General features: G+C 49.0%; 8 protein-coding genes across 8 annotated transcripts in view; 4 read left to right on the forward strand and 4 right to left on the reverse strand.

Annotated features, from left to right (window-relative positions):
- Nucleotides 1-1,417: 1,417 nt before the first annotated feature.
- On the forward strand, nucleotides 1,418-3,218 carry CNBI2490 (hypothetical protein; the record flags this gene model as incomplete). The annotated part of the gene is made up of 9 exons (XM_768311.1): nucleotides 1,418-1,537; nucleotides 1,592-1,675; nucleotides 1,735-1,849; nucleotides 1,920-1,990; nucleotides 2,058-2,092; nucleotides 2,158-2,459; nucleotides 2,526-2,624; nucleotides 2,675-2,908; nucleotides 2,983-3,218. 9 exons carry the CDS (start codon nucleotides 1,418-1,420, stop codon nucleotides 3,216-3,218), a joined length of 1,296 nt encoding a protein of 431 aa, XP_773404.1.
- Nucleotides 3,219-3,289: 71 nt separating this feature from the next.
- CNBI2500 (hypothetical protein) lies at nucleotides 3,290-4,826 on the reverse strand (the record flags this gene model as incomplete). The annotated part of the gene is made up of 6 exons (XM_768312.1): nucleotides 3,290-3,400; nucleotides 3,460-3,638; nucleotides 3,698-4,045; nucleotides 4,122-4,278; nucleotides 4,362-4,533; nucleotides 4,606-4,826. The coding sequence occupies 6 exons, from the start codon at nucleotides 4,824-4,826 to the stop codon at nucleotides 3,290-3,292; spliced, it is 1,188 nt and encodes a 395-aa protein (XP_773405.1).
- Nucleotides 4,827-5,406: 580 nt separating this feature from the next.
- Nucleotides 5,407-5,967, reverse strand: CNBI2510 (hypothetical protein; the record flags this gene model as incomplete). The annotated part of the gene is made up of 1 exon (XM_768313.1): nucleotides 5,407-5,967. One exon carries the CDS (start codon nucleotides 5,965-5,967, stop codon nucleotides 5,407-5,409), a length of 561 nt encoding a protein of 186 aa, XP_773406.1.
- A 2,048-nt stretch (nucleotides 5,968-8,015) lies between these two features.
- On the forward strand, nucleotides 8,016-10,196 carry CNBI2520 (hypothetical protein; the record flags this gene model as incomplete). Its single annotated transcript, XM_768314.1, has 8 exons — nucleotides 8,016-8,178; nucleotides 8,235-8,415; nucleotides 8,479-8,570; nucleotides 8,633-8,856; nucleotides 8,908-9,318; nucleotides 9,375-9,696; nucleotides 9,755-9,950; nucleotides 10,010-10,196. 8 exons carry the CDS (start codon nucleotides 8,016-8,018, stop codon nucleotides 10,194-10,196), a joined length of 1,776 nt encoding a protein of 591 aa, XP_773407.1.
- A 1,544-nt stretch (nucleotides 10,197-11,740) lies between these two features.
- On the reverse strand, nucleotides 11,741-16,133 carry CNBI2530 (hypothetical protein; the record flags this gene model as incomplete). The annotated part of the gene is made up of 18 exons (XM_768315.1): nucleotides 11,741-11,855; nucleotides 11,917-12,022; nucleotides 12,081-12,438; nucleotides 12,492-12,798; nucleotides 12,868-12,942; nucleotides 12,995-13,010; nucleotides 13,060-13,216; nucleotides 13,267-13,381; nucleotides 13,429-13,727; nucleotides 13,778-13,944; nucleotides 13,996-14,329; nucleotides 14,371-14,472; nucleotides 14,531-14,638; nucleotides 14,686-15,007; nucleotides 15,058-15,385; nucleotides 15,425-15,497; nucleotides 15,547-15,957; nucleotides 15,999-16,133. The coding sequence occupies 18 exons, from the start codon at nucleotides 16,131-16,133 to the stop codon at nucleotides 11,741-11,743; spliced, it is 3,528 nt and encodes a 1,175-aa protein (XP_773408.1).
- Nucleotides 16,134-16,242: 109 nt separating this feature from the next.
- On the forward strand, nucleotides 16,243-17,133 carry CNBI2540 (hypothetical protein; the record flags this gene model as incomplete). The annotated part of the gene is made up of 5 exons (XM_768316.1): nucleotides 16,243-16,302; nucleotides 16,355-16,451; nucleotides 16,504-16,549; nucleotides 16,601-16,836; nucleotides 16,892-17,133. 5 exons carry the CDS (start codon nucleotides 16,243-16,245, stop codon nucleotides 17,131-17,133), a joined length of 681 nt encoding a protein of 226 aa, XP_773409.1.
- Nucleotides 17,134-17,195: 62 nt separating this feature from the next.
- On the reverse strand, nucleotides 17,196-17,894 carry CNBI2550 (hypothetical protein; the record flags this gene model as incomplete). The annotated part of the gene is made up of 5 exons (XM_768317.1): nucleotides 17,196-17,285; nucleotides 17,349-17,408; nucleotides 17,460-17,532; nucleotides 17,602-17,689; nucleotides 17,738-17,894. The coding sequence occupies 5 exons, from the start codon at nucleotides 17,892-17,894 to the stop codon at nucleotides 17,196-17,198; spliced, it is 468 nt and encodes a 155-aa protein (XP_773410.1).
- A 283-nt stretch (nucleotides 17,895-18,177) lies between these two features.
- Nucleotides 18,178-20,000, forward strand: part of CNBI2560 (hypothetical protein) — a gene marked incomplete at both ends in the record, with an annotated part of 2,172 nt that continues 349 nt past the window's right edge. The window contains 7 exons of the mRNA XM_768318.1: nucleotides 18,178-18,246; nucleotides 18,300-18,518; nucleotides 18,573-18,776; nucleotides 18,828-19,025; nucleotides 19,077-19,174; nucleotides 19,227-19,294; nucleotides 19,343-20,000. The exon at nucleotides 19,343-20,000 is cut by the window's right edge and continues 212 nt beyond it. Coding sequence (XP_773411.1) covers nucleotides 18,178-18,246; nucleotides 18,300-18,518; nucleotides 18,573-18,776; nucleotides 18,828-19,025; nucleotides 19,077-19,174; nucleotides 19,227-19,294; nucleotides 19,343-20,000 — 1,514 coding nt within the window. The remainder of the gene's footprint in view (nucleotides 18,247-18,299; nucleotides 18,519-18,572; nucleotides 18,777-18,827; nucleotides 19,026-19,076; nucleotides 19,175-19,226; nucleotides 19,295-19,342) is intronic.

A 20,000-nucleotide genomic window follows, 5' to 3' on the forward strand; every position in this document is an offset into this window, starting at 1 on the left:
GAGGGCGAGGAGGAGGGGGAGGGTGAGCATCCGCATGTCCGGCGGTGACTCGGGACACACTGGCATCCTGGTGATAGACAACACCGCCCCGGACATGGCCGCCCCATGACATCTGCGCCGCTCGTCCCTCTCTCTCATCCACGCTCGTACAAGGTGCCCACGTGCTACAGCGCAACGCACACAGGGCGTATATCAGAGCGCACAGACACCGCCCACGCAGCGGCGACGCCATCCAGCTCGTCGAGTGGCGCAGGGTATAGGCGGTCGCCACGGGGATGTCCGGCGCCACACATCCCCACAGCGCCGTCGATGCACATCTCTCGCACGTCCGTGCCCATGTATCCCGTCCACACAATAAACATGGCCATCTGCACCATCTGCACACTAACACCATGCACAGCACCGCAACGCAGAAACCAGCGACCTCGGTCCGCACGGACAACAAGCCTCGTATGCCCTCCGCCTCAAAGAGATCAAGCAGGGCCCTTCCCGCAGGACAGACGATCCCTCCGCCCGGTGACTTCACGCCCAAAGTGTACCTTTCATACTCTACACACTGGACATGTCTGACAAACGCAGGTGGGACGAGCGGTGGGACGTCTATTTCCACGCCTTTTTACTGCACGAGACGAAACATTCCGACTGCTATTACTACAACGGCCGTACGTGTAGATCCAGTCGACTCTGCGCTGACCACCAGGTAGAATGGTGGTTCCCTGAGAACAGACGCAACGAAAAGACTCTGCACATGTTTGTAGCTGCAAGATGGGCACCGCTAGAGTACGTGTTTTGTGCTATGGATTAGAAGATGCATTGACGTAGAGTATAGCAACCTAAAGGTAAGCCACTTGGCCAATAAACAAACGCTCAATTGGCAGTACTACAACCTGCACCTCGTATGTCCACCACAACCATGTCCACCGCTCATCCCTCTAGCCCAACGGCAAGATCATGGAAAATCGTAAGTGCCGATCAGTACTGCCCAACACTATCCGGCTGATAACCATCAGTCATGTTGTAAGTGTATCTGGCTGATAACCCATCAGTCATGTTGTAAGTAAAGGCATACAGGTTTATACTTGTAAAACGCAGCCGCTACGTCGGTCACAACAATCCCCAAGAGGAATGGCTACACGACTATGTTGGCTGTGAGTACGCCACAGCGTCTGGCGATGGTAGCTCATAACGGCTAGACAATTTGAATTTGGTGACGATCGATATGCAAGTAACGTCCGGGGAGTTGAGCCAGTGAATATGCACATTTTATATAACTATGCTACGTATTATGCCAGCGTCTTGTCACTCTGCACGTGGTTTTCGGCCGCCGCAGCAACCGCGTCGCGAGCACGCACACGATTACCGAAACCCATCGTCTCACCGCCAATCTCCCCTTCACTCCCCCCCCCCAACCTACGCCATGTACGAGCCACACCTCGTAGACTTTGCAAACCAGCACAGCCATGATAACGAGGGCATGTCCCTCCTCGAAGAACTCGACAAGATTGCGCCTATAAAGCGCTTTGATGCCTTTCCAAAGGTGCGTCTTCTCTTTCTAGTCCCAGCCCGGTAAACGTTATAAGACAATTCATAGGTCGAGTCTACGTATACGATAAAATCTAGAAGAGGCGGTGTCCTCACAGCACTGGTTGGACTGATCATATTCCTGCTTGTTCTTGTAAGTTGCGTCCCCTTGTTCGCCATCGACATCGATCATTTTGCTGAAATCCTCCCGAGAACGATTTGGGCGAGTATCTGTACGGCGCCCCGGATTACGCTTTCCAAGTGGATTCGGAGGTACAAAAAGACCTTCAGCTGAATGTGGATCTGACTGTGGCCATGCCATGTCGCTGTGAGTCTTCGTACCCTTGTGCCCCAAAACTCGTCTCTGATATATATACATATTGACACTGGGAAAACAGACCTTACGATCGATCTGCGTGATGCTGTTGGAGATCGATTACACTTGAGCAACTCTTTCGCAAAAGATGGGGTGAGTTGTATCTCTCCCTGCAAGCAAGACTCGAAATAACGAACCCAAAAGCTGACGGTCTTGTTAGACCCACTTTAACGTCGGAACAGCCACTTTTATAAAGTAAATCTCAATCATCTTTTTCCACACCTTTTCCACACCTTTTGACATGCGCTGACAAGAACCAGAAACAACCCTTCTTCAACGACGCCCTCTGCCTCTGAAATCATCTCCTCCTCTCGCCGCCGGACACCCAACCAACAATCCTCATTCTCGGGTATCAAGCGTCTCTTCGGCCTTGACTCTTCCGCCTCGTCCAACCGCCGCACGTCCCAGGGACACACTGCCTACCGACCAACGTACGACAAGGTTCAAGATGGGCCCGCATGTAGGATTTACGGGAGTGTAGAGGTGAAAAAGGTGACTGCAAACTTGCACATCACAACGCTCGGTCATGGGTATATGAGCTTTCAGCATACCGATCATCATCGTGAGTCTGAGTCTTGTTGCTCTTTTGGAGTATACGCGGGCTGCTGACAAAGAAAATGTTTACAAGTGATGAACCTTTCACACGTCGTGCACGAGTTTTCATTCGGTCCCTTCTTCCCCGCCATCGCCCAACCTCTTGATCAAAGCTACGAAATAACAGAACAGCGCAAGTCGTCTTTTCCCTCGTGCCAGAGTAAACATCTAACACCACTTTAGCGTTCACCATTTTCCAATACTTTCTCCGCGTCGTGCCCACCACCTACATCGACGCCAGCCGCCGGAAACTGATCACCTCTCAATACGCCGTCACGGACTATTCTCGATCGTTTGAGCATGGCAAAGGCGTACCCGGCTTGTTCTTCAAGTATGACCTCGAGCCCATGTCGGTCATCATCCGCGAACGAACGACGTCGTTGTACCAGTTCCTCATCAGGCTAGCCGGTGTAGTCGGTCAGTCCACAAAAAAAACACTTTTAGTTTTTTGGTTTTTTGGTTTGCGGCTGACCCGGGTTTTGTTTGGATAGGCGGAGTATGGACGGTGGCCGCGTTTGCGCTCCGGGTGTTTAACCGAGCACAGAAACACGTTTCAAAAGCTGTCATGGGCGAGAAAGAGTATATCCCGTCTTCGTTCCATACACCGTCTCCGGCTATCAAGCAGGACCAATCGGGGTATTTCGGGAATGATCCCTCGGCGACGCTGGTGTCAAGAGCAACAAGCTGGGTATCGGGAAACAGTCCCGGTGGGGGACGATCTGGGTGAAAAACTAAAAATTGATTATCTATAGATAGTTTATCATGTATATATGCATAAGTAAAAAAAAAGTAACACAATTACACCTTGGCAGCGATCTCTGGCGGCTGTGTAGATAATTGGGAAGCAGCGTGCTCGGCAGCAGCTGCACGTCGCTTCTTGAGTACATTTTCAATAAAGAATTCACCAGCCTGACCAAAACGTCAGTTCTGTCATTGTGACCAACTGTTTCTTCTTAAAACGAACGCACCTTGTAACTTGACCTGACAAGAGGTCCGCTGGCCACATACAAGAACCCCATCCCCTCGGCAACGTTTTTCCATTTCGCAAACTCTTCAGGTTCGACATACCGGTCCACCTTCATGTGTCGTTTTGTCGGTCGCATGTATTGACCAAAAGTGACAACGTCAACGTCCGACGCGCGTAACCCTAATTTTTCTACCCGTTAGCAGTTGGGAAATGGGAAACGAGACGGGGGGGGGACTGACGTCTCAGTGTTTCGTGGATCTCCTCTTCCATCTCCCCGACACCCAGCATGATACTGCTCTTTGTCAAAATCTCCCTGCCCGCGGCCTTGGCTCCCTTCTTGGCCTCTTCCAACACTTTTAAACTCTGGCTGAACCCCGCCCGCCTATCTCGTACAAACGGCGTACACCTTTCAACAGTCTCCACGTTATGCGCAAAGACATCAAGGCCAGAGGAAGCAACGGTGTGGATAACGTTGACGCCCTTTGTGGCGAAGTCGGGAGTAAGCGCTTCGACGAGGATATTGGGTGCCTTTTGCTTGATTTTGGAAATCGTAGAGGCGATATGGGCCGCACCACCGTCCACCAGGTCTAAAATCCGCGATTGGAAAAAAAAGTCAGCTATATACATCCCCCCACCTACCGAGTAAAAAGTTGTACGACGCACCATCTCGATCGACACTTGTCAGTACAATGTAACCCAAACCCCATCGGCTGATTGCTTCCGCAGTGTTCTCCGGCTCGTGGACGTCCAGTGGAGGAGGTGCCCTGGAGGTCTTTACAGAGCAGAATCGACATCCTCTCGTACATTGATCGCCCATCAACTGGTCCAAGAGATCATCAGCCTTGCGGTCAATGATTGAATGATGAGAGAGGGGAAAAAGCGCGCGCGCTAATTGGGACTCACCATGATCGTCGCCGTCGCATTTCCTTTACCGCCGCCCCAGCATTCGCCAATGTTGGGACACTTGGCTTCTTCACAGACAGTGTGTAGTCCTAATCCACGGAGTTCCTTTTTTATACCGCTGTAGGAAGCGCCAGTGGGGATCGGGTGCTTGAGAAAAGATGGCAAACGAGGTCTAAAATGTAGCAATTGAGTAAAAGGTGGGCAGGCGCGGGGGGGATGAGAAGCAGGGGAAGAAAAAACATACTGTTTCGTGTTACCCAGAACCACACGTTCGTTCTCGGGGGGAACATCGCCTGATAAAAAGTCGTCAAAAGTCAATCCATCGTCGAGCTTTTCGAAACGAGGTTTGGATTTTGTGGGCTGGGCGGCAGGAGGGGTGGGATTGACGGTAGCGAAAGCCCTGGTGGCCGTGGAGGGCACGGTGGCGAGAGAACGGATGCGGGATGCTGAGGGGAGCTTTACCATGGCAGGGAAAAGGGTTGGGTTTGAGAATGGAGAGTAAAGATGAGAAAGCAATAGATAAGCGGGGCGAAACTTGGAAATCATGGTGCAACACGGGTCGGATCCCAATCAGCCGTTGGAAATCTCGGAACAAGTCACGTGACCGTCCGCTATCACCAAGCGTTTGGGCCGAAAAATCCCAAGTCCACTCATATCCTGCCCATTACTACGCAATCTCTCTACTGCTTTTAACGAAGACTCAAGGTTGACTCTAGGACCTGCACAAAATATCGCATTTATAGCTACAAGATCGATTATACATTTACATCCCTCATCGACGCCCGTGATCAAGCAATACGCCACGTATTGGAGAAGTCTTTTCGCCATTCCGCTTCGAGTCTCTGTCCCTCATTCGACTGAAGTTTTCCTCGTCTGATTTGATCCAGGACTCTTCCCTACTACTTCCAATGCTGGTCCTTTCCCGTCATTCTCAACAATGATGCAAGGCGGGTGTGGTAGTCTGCGTCTTGTTGATGTCGATGGAGGCTCAGAATCTTGCGATGGTCTGGACACTAGTGACTTGGATATCAACGGAGAAAACGGACTAGAATTGAGTCCAAGCTTTCAGTGTGCCACCGTCGGCAGTCAGCAGGCAACCGTGCACTCTTCTTGTGGCTGTCCCCGGGGATGTCCCTGGGGATTTGGGAAATGGCACGGGTGAAGCTCTACCCCAAGGAATAGGCGCAGAATCCCCTATGGAGTTGAAAGGGATCTTGCGTGTTCCAAAAGCTGGCAACAGAGGTGGCAGAAGCTCTTCTTCGTCCATGTCGTAGAAGGTAGGGGTTTGAATCGCTTTATGGAAGTTGTTTCGGGACGAAACAGAACTCTTGTATGAAGATGCTGCTGACGGTGAGCAAGGAAGCTCTGCTCGGAAGTTCTGGGCAGAACGTGTTTTGCAACAAATCGTCATTGGTCTAGGAGCGGAGAGCCATTCCTCCATCCCAGAGTCTCGCTTGACTGGCAACGATGACTGCTTTCGTGCATGGAGCTGCCTACTTTCCCCGCTATCTGTCCTTCCCAAAGCTAAACCCGGCCTCATGATATGTTTATCAGCCCCGAAAAATGTCCCTCCTCCTTTGCCCCACCTGCCGCCAGTATCGCCCATGGCCGGTGGGAGAATCGCTGGCGAAAAAGGTTGAGCTCTTGAATGGAATGCCTGCCAAGCATCGCGCGAGCGCTACGGTTGGCTGCTGAGGACTGGATTGTCGGAGGAGAAGTGAGGCAAGTTGTTGAGCAGTTCTGTGGGAGAACGGCTTTGGCGAAGTCGAAACTTTGTCGACATCGAATCCGTTCAACCTGGAAGATATGTGGGATGGCAATAGAAGTTTGTGTTGAATTGCGCAATGGTAGCAAAGCCCAAGCTAGAGCTTGATGGGACGCTTGTCTGTTCAATGGACGCGTTAACCAAGCGGTCAAAATAGAAAGTCACTCGTCCTACCTTACCTGGAGGTTAGCCTGAGGAGTAGTGCTCACAGGTGGAAGACCTTTATTTATCCTCTTTAAAAGCTTTGTCGGCCCTCTGGTTGCCTAAATTTACATAGTCGTGAAGCCTCGTGCTGAAAATGTATTGGCGTGGGTTTATGCATGGCGGTGGGGTTGAGGAACAATTAGTCTGGGAAATGGGGTTGTGAGCTGCAGAGCGGGAGTATGGTGACTTTATTAACATTTTGAGACTACGCGGGCATGGGGTAAAAGAATATGCCTTGGCCTGAATAAAATGAAGTGCGGAGTGATGGGTGGCCGGTATTTTTTTTGGTGGGAGGAGAGCAAGGATACCCTCTACCCTCCGCCTTGGCACCTAGAGACGCTGATGCAATACACCTCAAGCATGAAACAGGCTCTCTTCACTGTGTCTCGTATCTTGGCAACATTATAAATACCACACCTCTTGTCCCCAGACTTTTCATTCCATCCTCTATCTAATACATCATCCTAAGTCATTCCAACCTTCCACAGCACATGTACTCGTGAGTAATCCGAGTGCTGATCCGCCAATGGTGATTAGGTTCAGTATCTCACAATGAACTCGAGCAAATTGGCAATTAAACCTATTATACATGTCCATGATCCGACGAGCGAGGCGTCCTACTCCAATAACCTCTTTGTCAATTTGTAATCGACAGTTTGTTGTGGGACATTGAGCGGCAAAAGGGAATTAGGTATATCCTTTTCCTACCTCTAAAATCCAAGCTGTTGATTAAGCCTGTCAATTGTGGAGTTTATCGCGACTTCGCAGCCCTGCTCACGCCATGAAAACCTTGTTTGGCACCCAGGACAATTTATGGCCGCACTGGTTGATGATTTGAACAATCGGATCGAAGGGTGTTCTAGTAGCCGCTTTCCACTTTCCAGAGTCAACGGGTTGATAATCTAGGGGGTCAGAATCGATGGATGCAATCTATCATCCAAATTGATGTGTAAGCACCTGCGTACAGACTGGGTGAAAGAGAGAAAAAAGAAGCATAAATCCAAGTCCTTAATAATGCAAACAAGCTATTCTATGACCGACCATATCTAATCATCACCCTCTCCACAGCCCACAGCCCCAACCCAGCTCCCCACAATACGGCCCGGTCTCCGAGTTGCAGCTCTGGTCAGCGGCACCCAAAACCTCCAACAAGTCAGCGGACGTAAACAACAACCAGGCACCGCTCTCAGATCGGCAAGCCACTAGTGTAACCCACCAGCTTTTTGATCAGCGGGGACACAGATTGTTCGGCATTCGGGTGCCCTTTCGCAGTCTCTGACATGCGTCACTCGTTTTCAAGCTACGCACGATCAGCCTTATAAAACAAGCAAACAGATGCACTTTTCAACCGCCCACTTCCGCCTCATACCGCGAATCAACTTGCAACTGCCGTCCTTCTTTTCAACAATAGCCGTGCAACTCCTCCTTCTCCCGCCCCGGGACGCCAGGAGTCCCTGGGCACATAGCATCATGCCTCTAGAGTTCTCTCAATTCTTACGCAAAACTATTTGATGAACGTCAAGGGACTGTACAAATCGTTATTATTCGGCAGGTTCCTTCAACACTAAATGAAACCATCGGGTTTAACGAAAGACAGGTTTCTTTTATAAATAAGCGCCATGTCTAATGAGCTTTCCTAACCCCATCTACTTAATAACTACTTACTTTCACAATATCTGCACAAGATGTTTTTCAAAAGAAATTCTACTGACACACCAAAGCCGCCAAAGCATGCTCCAGATAGGGATACTATCCCAAGCCTAGAGGACCTAGGTGTTCAGCTCCATCCCGATACTGCTCGTTATGTGGCAGACAGTGAGGCATTGGCCCATGCAATTGGCGGCAACGGTCAGTAATGTTTTTCCCCTACATTACCTACCTGCCTTGTACTCACACGTCTGCAGGCCTCAAAGATGTATTCAGCAGTGGACTTGTTTTGATTGCCTCCTTTGCCACTTGTATGGGTGGCCTGCTCTTTGGTTTCGACCAGGGTATTCTTACCATCGTCCTTACCATGAAACAATTCCTTGGGCAATTCCCAGATATCGATCCCGACGTCAGCTCTTCCGCGGCCTTCCACAAAGGGTAGATGTCGCTTTTGAAATTTATAAGGGTACAAAGACCTGTACTGACTGTCACGCTTCCCAGACTCATGACTGCCCTTTTGGAACTTGGCGCTTTGATCGGAGCCCTTCAAGCGGGTTTCGTTGCAGACAAGTATTCTCGTAAATCGGCTATCGGTTAGTAATCAAAACCACGTTGCAGACAAGCGCCATTAGCTGACTGAAGCTGGAAAAAAAAGGTCTCGGTTCTGTGTGGTTCGTCATTGGAGCTATTCTGCAGACCTCATCCTTCTCTTATGCTCAACTGGTTGTCGGCCGATTAGTAGGCGGTCTTGGTGTCGGTCTTCTCTCTGCTGTGGCCCCAATGTATATTAGTGAGATTGCACCACCAAACATCCGGGGCGCATTGCTTGCCATGGAGGCTACTACCATTAACGGTGGTATCGTCATCATGTTCTACATTGTGAGTGTTATCTCTACTAGCTACCCAAACCTTTTACTTACTTTTGTATAGACTTATGGCTCTCGACACATCCCCGGTGACTGGAGTTTCCGACTTCCTTTCCTCGTTCAGATTGCCCCCTGTATCCTCTTGATATTCGGTCTCTGGAAACTCCCATATTCACCGCGATGGCTTGCTCAGGCAGGTCGCGACGAAGATGCCCTCCACGCTCTCGTACGTCTTCGAGGATATCCTGCCACCGACCCTCGACTTCAGGCCGAGTGGATCAGCATCAGGGCGGAGGCCATCCAGAACCGAGAGGTTATTGTCAAGAGCCATCCTTCTCTTCAAGGCGAGGACTTTATGTCCGAATTCAAACTCGAGATTGCTTCTTGGATCGACATGTTCAAACCGAAGCTTATCAGGCGAACTATCATCGGTCCCACCTTGATGATGTTCCAGCAGTTTTCTGGTATCAGTGCTGTAAGTTTTCCTCAGATCATGCTTGAACGTTGAATATTGATTCAACAATCCATCAGCTCGTCTACTACTCCCCTACTCTCTTTGAGCAGCTCGGCCTCGACTATACAATGCAGCTTGACATGAGCGGTGTCCTTAACATTATTCAGTTTGTCGCCACGGGGCTTGCCTTTTTCATTCTTGACCGAGTAGGACGAAAACCTCCTCTCCTTTTCGGATCTGTGGCCACCACTATTTGCCATGTAATTGTGGCGGTCATTATGGCTAAATTCAGTCACGATTGGGTCCGGTACAACAAGGAGGCATGGGTGGCTGTGGCCTTCATCTTCATCTACATCTTCTCTTATGGTGTGGGTTGGTCTCCGGTACCTTGGGCCATGCGTAAGTTCCTTTTGAGCTCAAGCAACATGGAAGGCCAGCGCTAATAACAGCATCGTAGCTGCCGAGGTTCACACGTCGAGTCGCCGAGCCAAGGGTGTCGCCATTACAACCGTCTTCAACTGGTTGGGTAACTTTATCATTGGTCTCATCACACCACCTATGCTTGAAAACATTAAGTACGGCACTTTCATTTTCTTCGCCACCTTTTGCTTCCTTTCTGGTCTCTATGTCTGGTTCTTCTGCCCTGAGCCCATGTAAGATTCGAGTGTCCGAAATCCGTGTCTCGAAATTGAATGCTGACGACTCTGGACAGGGGTAAAACGCTCGAGCAGATGGATCAAATCTTCCACTCCAACACTGCTCATGAAGACAACCTAGCTAAATCGGATATTCAGGCGGCCATCTTGGGCATTTCTATTGCTGGACCATTATCCGGTTCTGCCATTGCTGGAAAGGTCGGCGACAAGGATATTCAGCAGGAGTGGATAGAGAACGCTTGATCTCAGAGATGCTCAAATTGTTTTATGTTGGTATTATTATTTGTAGCTCAGAATAAGGAATCAGAAGAATCTGAAAGGAGCGTGTTTAGTCATAGAGGATACATACGTATGGCTCGTGTTTACATTATTAGTTTGATGTACGTTAACATTCTAAATGCTTCCGCTTTTTGCCTCCACTCTTCTCGCTCACTCGCTCAAACCTCCCGCCTATCAATCAAGCAACCTCCCTACTTCTTCTCCCGCCCCTTTAGACCACCAGCGACCGCGCCCTTGCCTTCGCCAACTCCATGCTAATCCTCGTCTGCGTTCCTAAGAAAGCGCCTTTCGGTATGGTGTCACGATCTTATGTACGAGTCAATCCGTGGCCGCGGCGTTCGCTGTCACGACCCAATCTTATGTTGTGTAGCGCAGGTCAGGTAGTCGTGGGAGAGAGCGAGAGAGGAGAGGAGGAGGAAGGGGTGGGGGGTGGGGAAGAGCGGAAAAGGGGTGGCTATGTCTAGGTGTCTAGGTAATTAGGTGCTGGGTTCGTGGACGGAAGAGGACTCGATGTTCTGCTCCTTGTTGTTGGACCACCTGGAGGGGGGATATATAGAAGAACTAACGAACAAATCAATAACGGCTCCTTGACTCTAATACCTCAGCCTGCCTCCACTCTGAGATCTTCCGATGGAACCGTAAACGTTCGCTTTTCGAAACTGGTCGACGGTTTAAATGGTATATAAGGAAGTATTTTTTCGTAGTTCCGTAGTCGTCAGAAAATCAATACTGTTGCTCTTTATCACTCTCTTTGCCTTCGAGAATTCCTTCCTTTTAAAGTCATTTCAGCCAGCCCTTAGTCCAGCTCCTGCCTTCAGGCGGCCTTGGCTATTCCTTTCCTCTCTCCAAGTCGTCCAGCTCCTGTCCCGTCAGCCTGGTAACTCCTCCGTTCCATTCTGCAAGTCTGGATACTCTTTACCTTTTCCTTGTCGAGATTGTACATCATTCGAGTTAAGCGCCGGGCAACTAGGCTGACTGACGTGACACATGGCCTTACTCCTTGTTGAATGATTGACTGTTACCAAGACTCAGCTCTCATGTTATCCAACCAGAGTCTGTTGAGTGACTCTGTGTGTTAGCATAGGTCACAAACTGGTCTAAGTTGGGTGGGTGCTGTCCCTGTACATGTACAGGAACCAGTGCATAATTATTGTGTGTGGGTGATTGTATGACGATGATGCCAAAAGTTGGGAAGAAAATCGTCGGTCGAAGTCCGACAAAATCCTTCTCAATGATCATGACGATGCGCCGATGCACTATCGCTGCCCGCCGATCCCAGCAGCGAATCGATGGTAGCTGATAGAGTACATATACTCATTCACGATACATGTGACCAGATACTTAGCACATAGCACAGTGCAAGCATTTGCAATAACTGGCACCATCGCACAGATGATTGACGGCCACTGTTCACTATTGTACTACACTGCTTGCTTCTTCTGTTCCCATGCAAATTCTAAGTATCTTACAATGTAGTACTATCGTATACTTGCTACAACGACATTCTCCTACAGCTGATCAACATCCATCACCGAGTCCGCTTGTTTTGCGTTGCTCTCCGCCAGCCACGCATCGATCTTGGCCTTTAGCTCTGTGTCGGGAATGCAATCCTCGTACTTCAGCCTAGATGCAAGATATTAGCTTCCAAGTCTATACGCAATTAAGGAGGTACATGATCACTTACGGCACGTTGTTGAAAGGGTCGACTTCCTTTGAAAGCAAGACAGTTCGAATGGTGCCTCTATCAATGGTCACTCGAGATACTGGTAAGATGACAGGATCTTTCATTACTACGGAGGGCGAGCGTCAGCAAAGGCATGGGATATGGCCAAGCGAGATTTGACTTACAAGTCGACAACAATGGATCCAAAAACTCGTCCGGAATCTCCCTCTCGTCCTCCATTGATATTGTCGCTTTCATGTCTTCTATTTTTTGCGTAAAGCTGATAACCTCGGCTACCTCTCCTTCAGTCATGATGGCTCTGTTCTTCAAAGTCCTAGCGAACTTCATAAACAGATCCTTTGAATAACTTCTACCATCATTGGCGACAGCACGGATGAATTCAGATTCGACGGAAAGATTGAGGTAGATTTGAGCAATAGCTGCTAAAAGGTCCTTAGGCTTGAAGTAGTATTTGTCGGGGTTGGATACTTTAAGATCCGACATCTTTGGGCCAACGAGAGCTGTAAGGTTCTCATCCAAGGACTAAATAATGAATGTTAGCCATCATCCACGCCCACATCAGTAAACCAACTTACTGCTGCCAAACGGTCAACAATCTCGGGAGCAACAAATGGCTCTCGTGTGGTTGCCGTAAAGTCTCGAATCAATTTGACATTTGATAAGCCCATCTGCGTGTGCCATGGGACACTACCCTCCGTCTGCCTCAACTGACCATCGAGATCCTCCCGCTCTGACTGGGGCAATGCTTCCCACGAAGCAGTGTTGGCTTTTTGAGACTCTATTTGTCCAATCTTGGCCAAACCGGTCAAGGACTCTTCGAGGTGGAATGTAGTATCGCTCATGAGCATGTTGACAAAGCGAATAAACTGATCAAAGTCATCACTGGAGGGGGGGGAAACGCAAAAAAGTTAGACACCCAACACCATGAATACAGCGATACCTGGGACGTACTGTCTAGACTTGACAAATGCTTCCCGGTGGAGAGGGTTTGTCCACATGGCTTTGAAGATGTGGCCAATGTCGCGCCTGTGCACAGTCAGTCAAAATCCATTCATCTTGAAATTAAGACGTTGCTAACCTAAAGTTGAACTTGTCTGCATCACCAGTCAGTCAAGACATTAGACTAGAGACATATTCACTCACCCCAGAATTGCGTATGACCTCCAGTGATCTCCACATCGATGAAGAAACGGATCAAAGTTGGCATCAAGTGGTCTGTGGCCACGCTGAGTATACTAAGTCTGTCAAAGAGAGGACCATGGCGCCAGTAGCCCATGGGATACAGGCCATATGAGATAATCTAGGGTGCTGTTAGTCAAGTTTCACACGAGACAATAAGAGGTAACACACCGTGACAAGTTTAGCTTTGAGGAAAGGGTTATTAACGTAGTTGGGAGAAAGAAAAGTGATGGCAAAGGTAATAAAGATGTCCTTATCTACATCATCAAGCGCATCGGGATCATATCTGGGGTATGCGTCAGTTTATTCCCGAGCTTGTTAAATGTCACTCACTTGGCGAGGAACTCAAAGTACTCTGCGATGTTTTCGATGAAAAATTCTGGCAACATCCTAAAAGCCATTGGAGCTTCTTTTGGTAACGGTAAATTAAGAGGCGACGCTGGGTACTGGTGGTTTGGGTCGACAAGGCGGATGAGCCATGTCATAACAAAGCTGAGGAAGGAGACAACCATTCTAATCATATCTCGATCCAAAAGCTGCGTGTCGTAGGCGTGAATAGAAGCATGAAGAACAGACATGTCGCTCTTCAACTTTTTAATTGTTGCTTCGCCCTGTGCTTGTAATGTCGCATTCTGCAAAGATGTTAACCAAAAATAAAACCGGGTAAGAATCATGTCCTTACATTTGCCCAATCGCCTGTGGATGCCTCAACTCTCTTCAGTTCCTTTTCTATTTCACTCAGATTTTTTTCAGCTCGAATCCTAGTTGAGATAGTCTTGACTACACCAAGATGGAGATAGCTATTGAGAAGGAAAAACAAGTCGGAGATGAAGTTTGGTTTCGTGTCCACTAAAAAGGAATTGAGTCTATGCATTTATATTGAAAGGCGTGACAACATACCATCCATGGAGCTTCCAAAATATTCATCCGCCTCTTCCTTGGCGCCCTTAATCTTTGTCTCTTCTGAGATATCGATCCTTTTCGAGGATTTATAATATGCTGGATCAACTTTGTCAATTTTGGAGAATCTGGCGTCCATTACCGGCTCAAACAGTTTCAGCAGCACGACCTGAAGATTCGTCATGTAGCCGTCTGAGGAGACGGTTCGAGGGTCAACTCGCATTCCCGCACGCTTCTCGTTGAGACGCAAAGCAAGTGTGAAAAAGTCAAGAATACCCTCTCTGGCATCTGGTGATGCACGGACGATGGCATTGTAGACGTTAAACAGGGATGACTGTCATCAAGTCAGCAAAAATTAGCGACTTTGTTACGTACATGTAGGCTTCCGAGGGTAAATCGAAGGTTGCTTTTGTTCGCGTCAATGTCTTCCTTCTTCCTTTCGGTAGGGTTAGAAAAGTAAGTCTTCCAAATTTCAGGCTATGCACATGGTTGTTTTAGAGAGTTTCACGATTCAAAATTGACGCTAATGACTCACGAATTCTCTAGGGAAAACACTCAGACGTGTAAGGGGACCTAAAAGCGATTGCCATTCGAGTTTTGGAGCTGTCACATTTGGCGCCACCCAAATAGGTAAAGTGGGCAGCTGCTCATGGTTAGCCTTAATGATTAGGTCATAGAAGTACAACTTACAAACGCGGCTATATGTTTGACTTGTACCAACAAGTTCATAGCACCGAGGTATCTCCTCCACTCCGCACCCATGATATCCGGGGTAGGAGTGATCTTGAACCACTCTTGGAAGAATAGACTCAGTGTCGGGCTGATGACATCTTTTAAAGTATCATCGTCAAAACCGGCAGCGAGGTCCTGGAGGAAAGGTAACAAGTCGTTGGGCTGAAGGGGACCAGATAGCGGCGTCGGGACGGAAGGGGTAGACATGAGAAGATCACCGGATGACGGTTGATGAACTGAAAGGAGAAGCGGGAGAAATTCGGCCGGCCCAAGCGGTTTCCTAAGAATCCAACGTTACTTTTAGCGTCTCGAGTGATCCAAGCAACTCACTCTGCTGGTTGAGGGAACATGGTAGGGTCCTCGATCGTCATACCACAATATGAGACAACCAGCCCCTTGATCTTATCCATTGATTTGCCCCATTGACTCTTTTCGTCTTCGGAGAAGGCATACCGGTTGGCGTCCCTACTGGCTTGGTACAACCTCTTCCAACACCCAGCAAGGTATTCAAAGACAGTCTCATTCTGAGGTAGTCCTGCAAGAATCGTAAGGGCATCGGGATCATCGGACTGAGCCATAAGCGTGGGGTCCATGGAGAGACGGGCAATGAGAAGTCTATCAGCTAGCTCTATATCGGTCCTGAGCGGAGAAGGATAGTCTATTACATTAGTATTTGATCAAGACAGGCACAACTTACTTTCTTCATTGAGCTCCTGTTCTAGATCTTTGAGCCAACAAAGGGACCAATCGGTTTCCTGAGCCTTCTGCTTCTATGTAAATAGTTAGTCGTTGGCTAACACAGTCTGCAAATGGACTAACACTTAGTGTAACAGCGAATACTTGCCCAACCTTCTCGGTCTCCCATGCCTTGTATTCCGTCTTGACAAGTGGCTGGATTGGCTTGGTATGCACAATTCTCGGACCCACCGGTTCATCTCTGGGGGTACTAGCAGATGATGGTCTCTTGAGAGAAAGACTGGGGGTGACGGAAAGCTTGGGTTGGACGGCTTGAGGGTCAGGTTTGGTAGAAGCAGAGGGTTTTGGGGACACAATAGCGGGGGAGGAGGATGTGGGACTAGCAGCGGGAGGAAGGTTTGCAAGAAGTCTTGAGGAGGCGGAGGGTGGGTGATGAGGCTCGGGAGTACTGCTGGACGAGGGCTGTTGCTGTGGCTGGGTCTGCGAGGGGATGGGGGTGGAGGTGCCGAGGCGGGCGAGACGCTTGAGACGGATCTGTGGGGGGTAAGAGGGTGTCCTGATCTGAGTGTGCTCACCTTGTCAGCGTCTGAAAGGTTTGAGTTGTCAGCCATGGTGGGGAGGAAGACAGGGGAGAGAGTAATAAGTAAGCAGTTCAAGCACTTTATGGGTGACGCTTCGTATTGACTTGCGCGGCGGCAACAACGCGACATCCTCGCTTTCCCACGCTCGCACAATCCACCAAAGTTATCCCCTCCCACGATCCATCACTCTTCACAACAACAATACCAGATACACTGACAGATCACCCGTCCGCACGCCATGGCACAAGTCGTACCCTGCCTCGACCACCCATCTTCCTACCGCGATAGCAGGTCAGAGGTACCCGCTTCCCTCTTCATACCCAGGGAACATGCGCTAATTTCACACCCAGATTGATCGAGAGACTGAGCGCCGACTTTTGGCCCTATCGAGCACACTCTATATTGGTAACCTCAGTTTCTACACCACAGAGACACAGATGTATCAACGTGGGTTTCCAAGGCTCTTTCGATTTGTTCGTTGCTAAATGGTATTGACCAGTTTTCTCCACCTGTGCCAAACCTGAAATCGGCGGAGGTATCAAAAGGTGGGATTTCCCTTTCAAATTGCGTCGCAGCAAGCTCATGTCTTGCTTTAGAATTATCATGGGTCTCGATCGGAATACCAAGACACCGTGCGGTTTCGCTTTCGTCGAGTACTTTCTTCATGAAGAAGCAGTCGACTGCATGCGATACATCTCTGGCACCAAGCTCGATGAGCGAGTCATTAGATGTGATTTGGATCCAGGATACAAGGAGGGAAGGCAGTTCGGTCGAGGGCGAAGTGGTGGACAAGTTCGAGACGAGTTTAGACAAGAGTACGACAGTGGACGAGGTAAGCTTATTGCTGTTCTAAATACTTTAAAGGGGGAACTAATGTACAATCACAGGCGGCTGGGGCCATCAACGTTTGGAGGAAGAGAGAAGGAGGCAGGAACAAGACAGATTGCGTTCTCAAATGCAGTTCGACACCTACGCTGCTGTTGGTGGCCTGGGTCTTGCGGGCGCCGACGTTCCTCGAGGTGAAGACTTCTTTGGCGACCGACAAAAGCGTGGTAGAAGTGAAGACGAAGAGGAGATTGAAAGGCGTGAAGATGAGAAGCGTTTACGAGGCGAACGAGACGACGAATAAACCGCACAACACCCATATAGTAAAGCATGTATCCAGTTATATGCTGCATGACCAAAGTCCATCTATTTCTGTACCCGCGAGTAGATTGGCGACTCCTTTTCGTGGATTTGCGGTCGTCCTTCTGGTGATCCGGGAATGTTTTTAGTGAGGCCCTACAAGAATAAACGATAAGCACCCTACTATAGGCTCGGATCACATGCGTCGAAAATACTGACAAGCTTTGTAAAGACACATTGGTTGAGTGCCTTTTCCGGTTTTCGGCATGCTTGGAAGTACTATCCTTGAAATTAGATCTGCTACAATCGCATGGTTACATTTTCCCTCACCTGGTTGTTCTTTTCCAAGCATTGCCAGTGGGCATCAAACTCAGTCAGACACGTCTCCCTCAATTTGTTAATCCTAAAATATAAAAGATCACCCTTGTCAGCCTCCACCTACATGCGCTCGTATGCCGCAATTTAGACTTACAGCTCCTGCGCGCACCGTGTCACCTTTCTGCCTTCCGCCAAACAGTGGGCCGGATCCCTGTTCTCCTGCTTACACAGCATAAAGTCCTCTGTTTAAATCAGATACACGCACAAAATCTGCCATATGCGTAACCTACCGTTCACCTCCTTGCAATGTTGACCAATGAAGAAGGAAGCGCTTTTCAAGGGGGCGGAGGTGACGCCGAGCTCATCGACATGGGGGACATTGGAGGGCAAAGGGTTGGGGTCAGAGTACGGCTTGTCGTTGAGGACGGCGGAGCGGTGTGTGGCCATGGTTGGTGCTGTAGAAGGGTCGTACGGTTGATATGGAATTGAGAGATGGTGGTTGGTGGTTGATATTGAGCAGCGACGAAGCCATGTGGCATGGCGTGCCTGATTGAGATAGGCGCGAAGTGGGATAACGCCGAGGAAGTCTGTAAGGGGTGGCGGTTGACTGTACTGGTGGTACCTTGCCTCCACTTTGTGCCTCCACCAGACAGAGGGCAGCGAACAAAGATTAGAATCGACCTGATATAGAGCCTATTTTGCCACTCACCTAAAACTTATCGGGCCTCCCATGTCTAGACGTAGCAGAGCAGGTGGGGCAGTCCGTGGCCCATCTTCTGCCCTTACTTCCTTCTTGGCAGTACGTTCTTTATATCTTAAAGGTTTCTGGCGCCGCTCACGCCGACAACGCAGGGCCTCGGCGTTGAACCGTCGCATCGTATAAATGCTTGGGGAGATCGTTCCGCCGTTGAAACTCCTACTTCTAATGGGTCCAATCAACACCCTGACCCGGCAAATGTAGTCTCAGATGAGAATGTGGAGGCGGGTCCTAGCAGAGTTGGACTGGGCACACCGTCACTTGACGAAGAGGGTGACTTGCCTGTCGGGTTCAAAAGAGAGAGGGGAACAAATGTGAGAGCATAAATTTTCTCTGCGTAATACAGTTATATACTGACCATCTCTTAGGGTGATGAAGATTACAAGGCCAAACGTGTTCGAGCCGCATCTATCGATTCAGATGATCTCGATGCAGATGATACCCCTGTGGTAGGTCACAGCGCTCGAACGCCAAAATCAGCCCCTCAATCTTCAACAAATGTGCCCGCCGGCCCCATGAGACCTATCGGGGAGTTTATGGTCTGTGGAGAGTGTACCAAACGGTTTACAGTGGTGCGTTCCCATTCTGGGTCAGATTTTGCAAAATCTGACATGATGATGCAGACGGCATACACCAAGGAACATCCTACCAATTCCCAAACATATCTATGTGTCCAGTGCTGCTATGCGTTAGGGATTGACCCCTTTGCTAAGCCCAAAAAGGCCGCTCCAAAGAAAGCAGTTAAAAAACAGAATAGGGCCAAGATTGTCCATTACGAACAAAGACGAGGAGTAAATTCTTTAGGAGACATTTGCATTCAGGTAATTGTTTTACCACTTTATGTAAACCTATATATCTAACTCTAAGACCAGCTTGTAGGCAAATACATTGAGAATGTTGAGCAACTAGGCGACATTGGCAGTATCAACATGGATAAAGTCTGTAGAATTATATGCAAGGGCCGCCGATTGTAAGTACGAATTGGGTGAATCTACGTCGGATGTAGCTGATGTCGGATAAAGGACGCCTGAGACCGCACCCTTGTTTTATTCCGTCGAACGCGATTCGTTGGACATGTATGATTGTACTCGTATGTGTATCAAACCTATTTGATCAGCATCTAACACCTTTGTAATAGGTCTTACTCCAGAAGCTTTCTTCACACTGGCAAATCTTTGCCCAAATCTGCAAACATTGCGTCTTGACCTTGTCGGGCAAATGTCTACAGAAGTAGTTAGTCACTGGGCCAAGAGTCTGAAACAGCTGAAACGGATAGAACTTCATGCTCCCTTTCTTGTGAGGAAGGAAGCCTGGATTGAGCTCTTCCAAGCAGCTGGGGAACGATTGGAGGGCTTCCTAGTGACTCAGTCCCCAAGGATTGACAGGGAGACAGTACACCAGTTGGTCAAGAATTGCCCGAACCTGACAGAACTAAGACTTGCAGAGATTGGCAGACTTGACAGTGAGATGCTTAAGGAACTCAAGCCCCTCAAGAAGCTCAGGCTTCTTGATATTTCTTCCCCTGCTGATTCCTTAACGGATGATGCCATCGTTGACCTGCTTGAAGCCGTAGGCGATTCCATAGAAGACCTTAATCTGGCCGACAACTTTGATTTGACCGACGCCATTCTCCCAGCTATTGTCAAATATTGCCCTCGACTCCAGTCATTATGCCTCCGCAACCTCACAGAACTTACTGACGAGGGCGTTACGGCGTTTTTCGGATCGCTCCAAGCCAAAGGTCACCAGGGCCTGCGCTGTATTGATATGGAAAAGGGTCATGAGCTTAGAGACTC

This window comes from Cryptococcus neoformans, chromosome 9, assembly GCF_000149385.1.
Source record: "Cryptococcus neoformans var. neoformans B-3501A chromosome 9, whole genome shotgun sequence".
In the NCBI taxonomy this organism is placed as follows: Eukaryota; Fungi; Basidiomycota; class Tremellomycetes; order Tremellales; family Cryptococcaceae; genus Cryptococcus; species Cryptococcus deneoformans.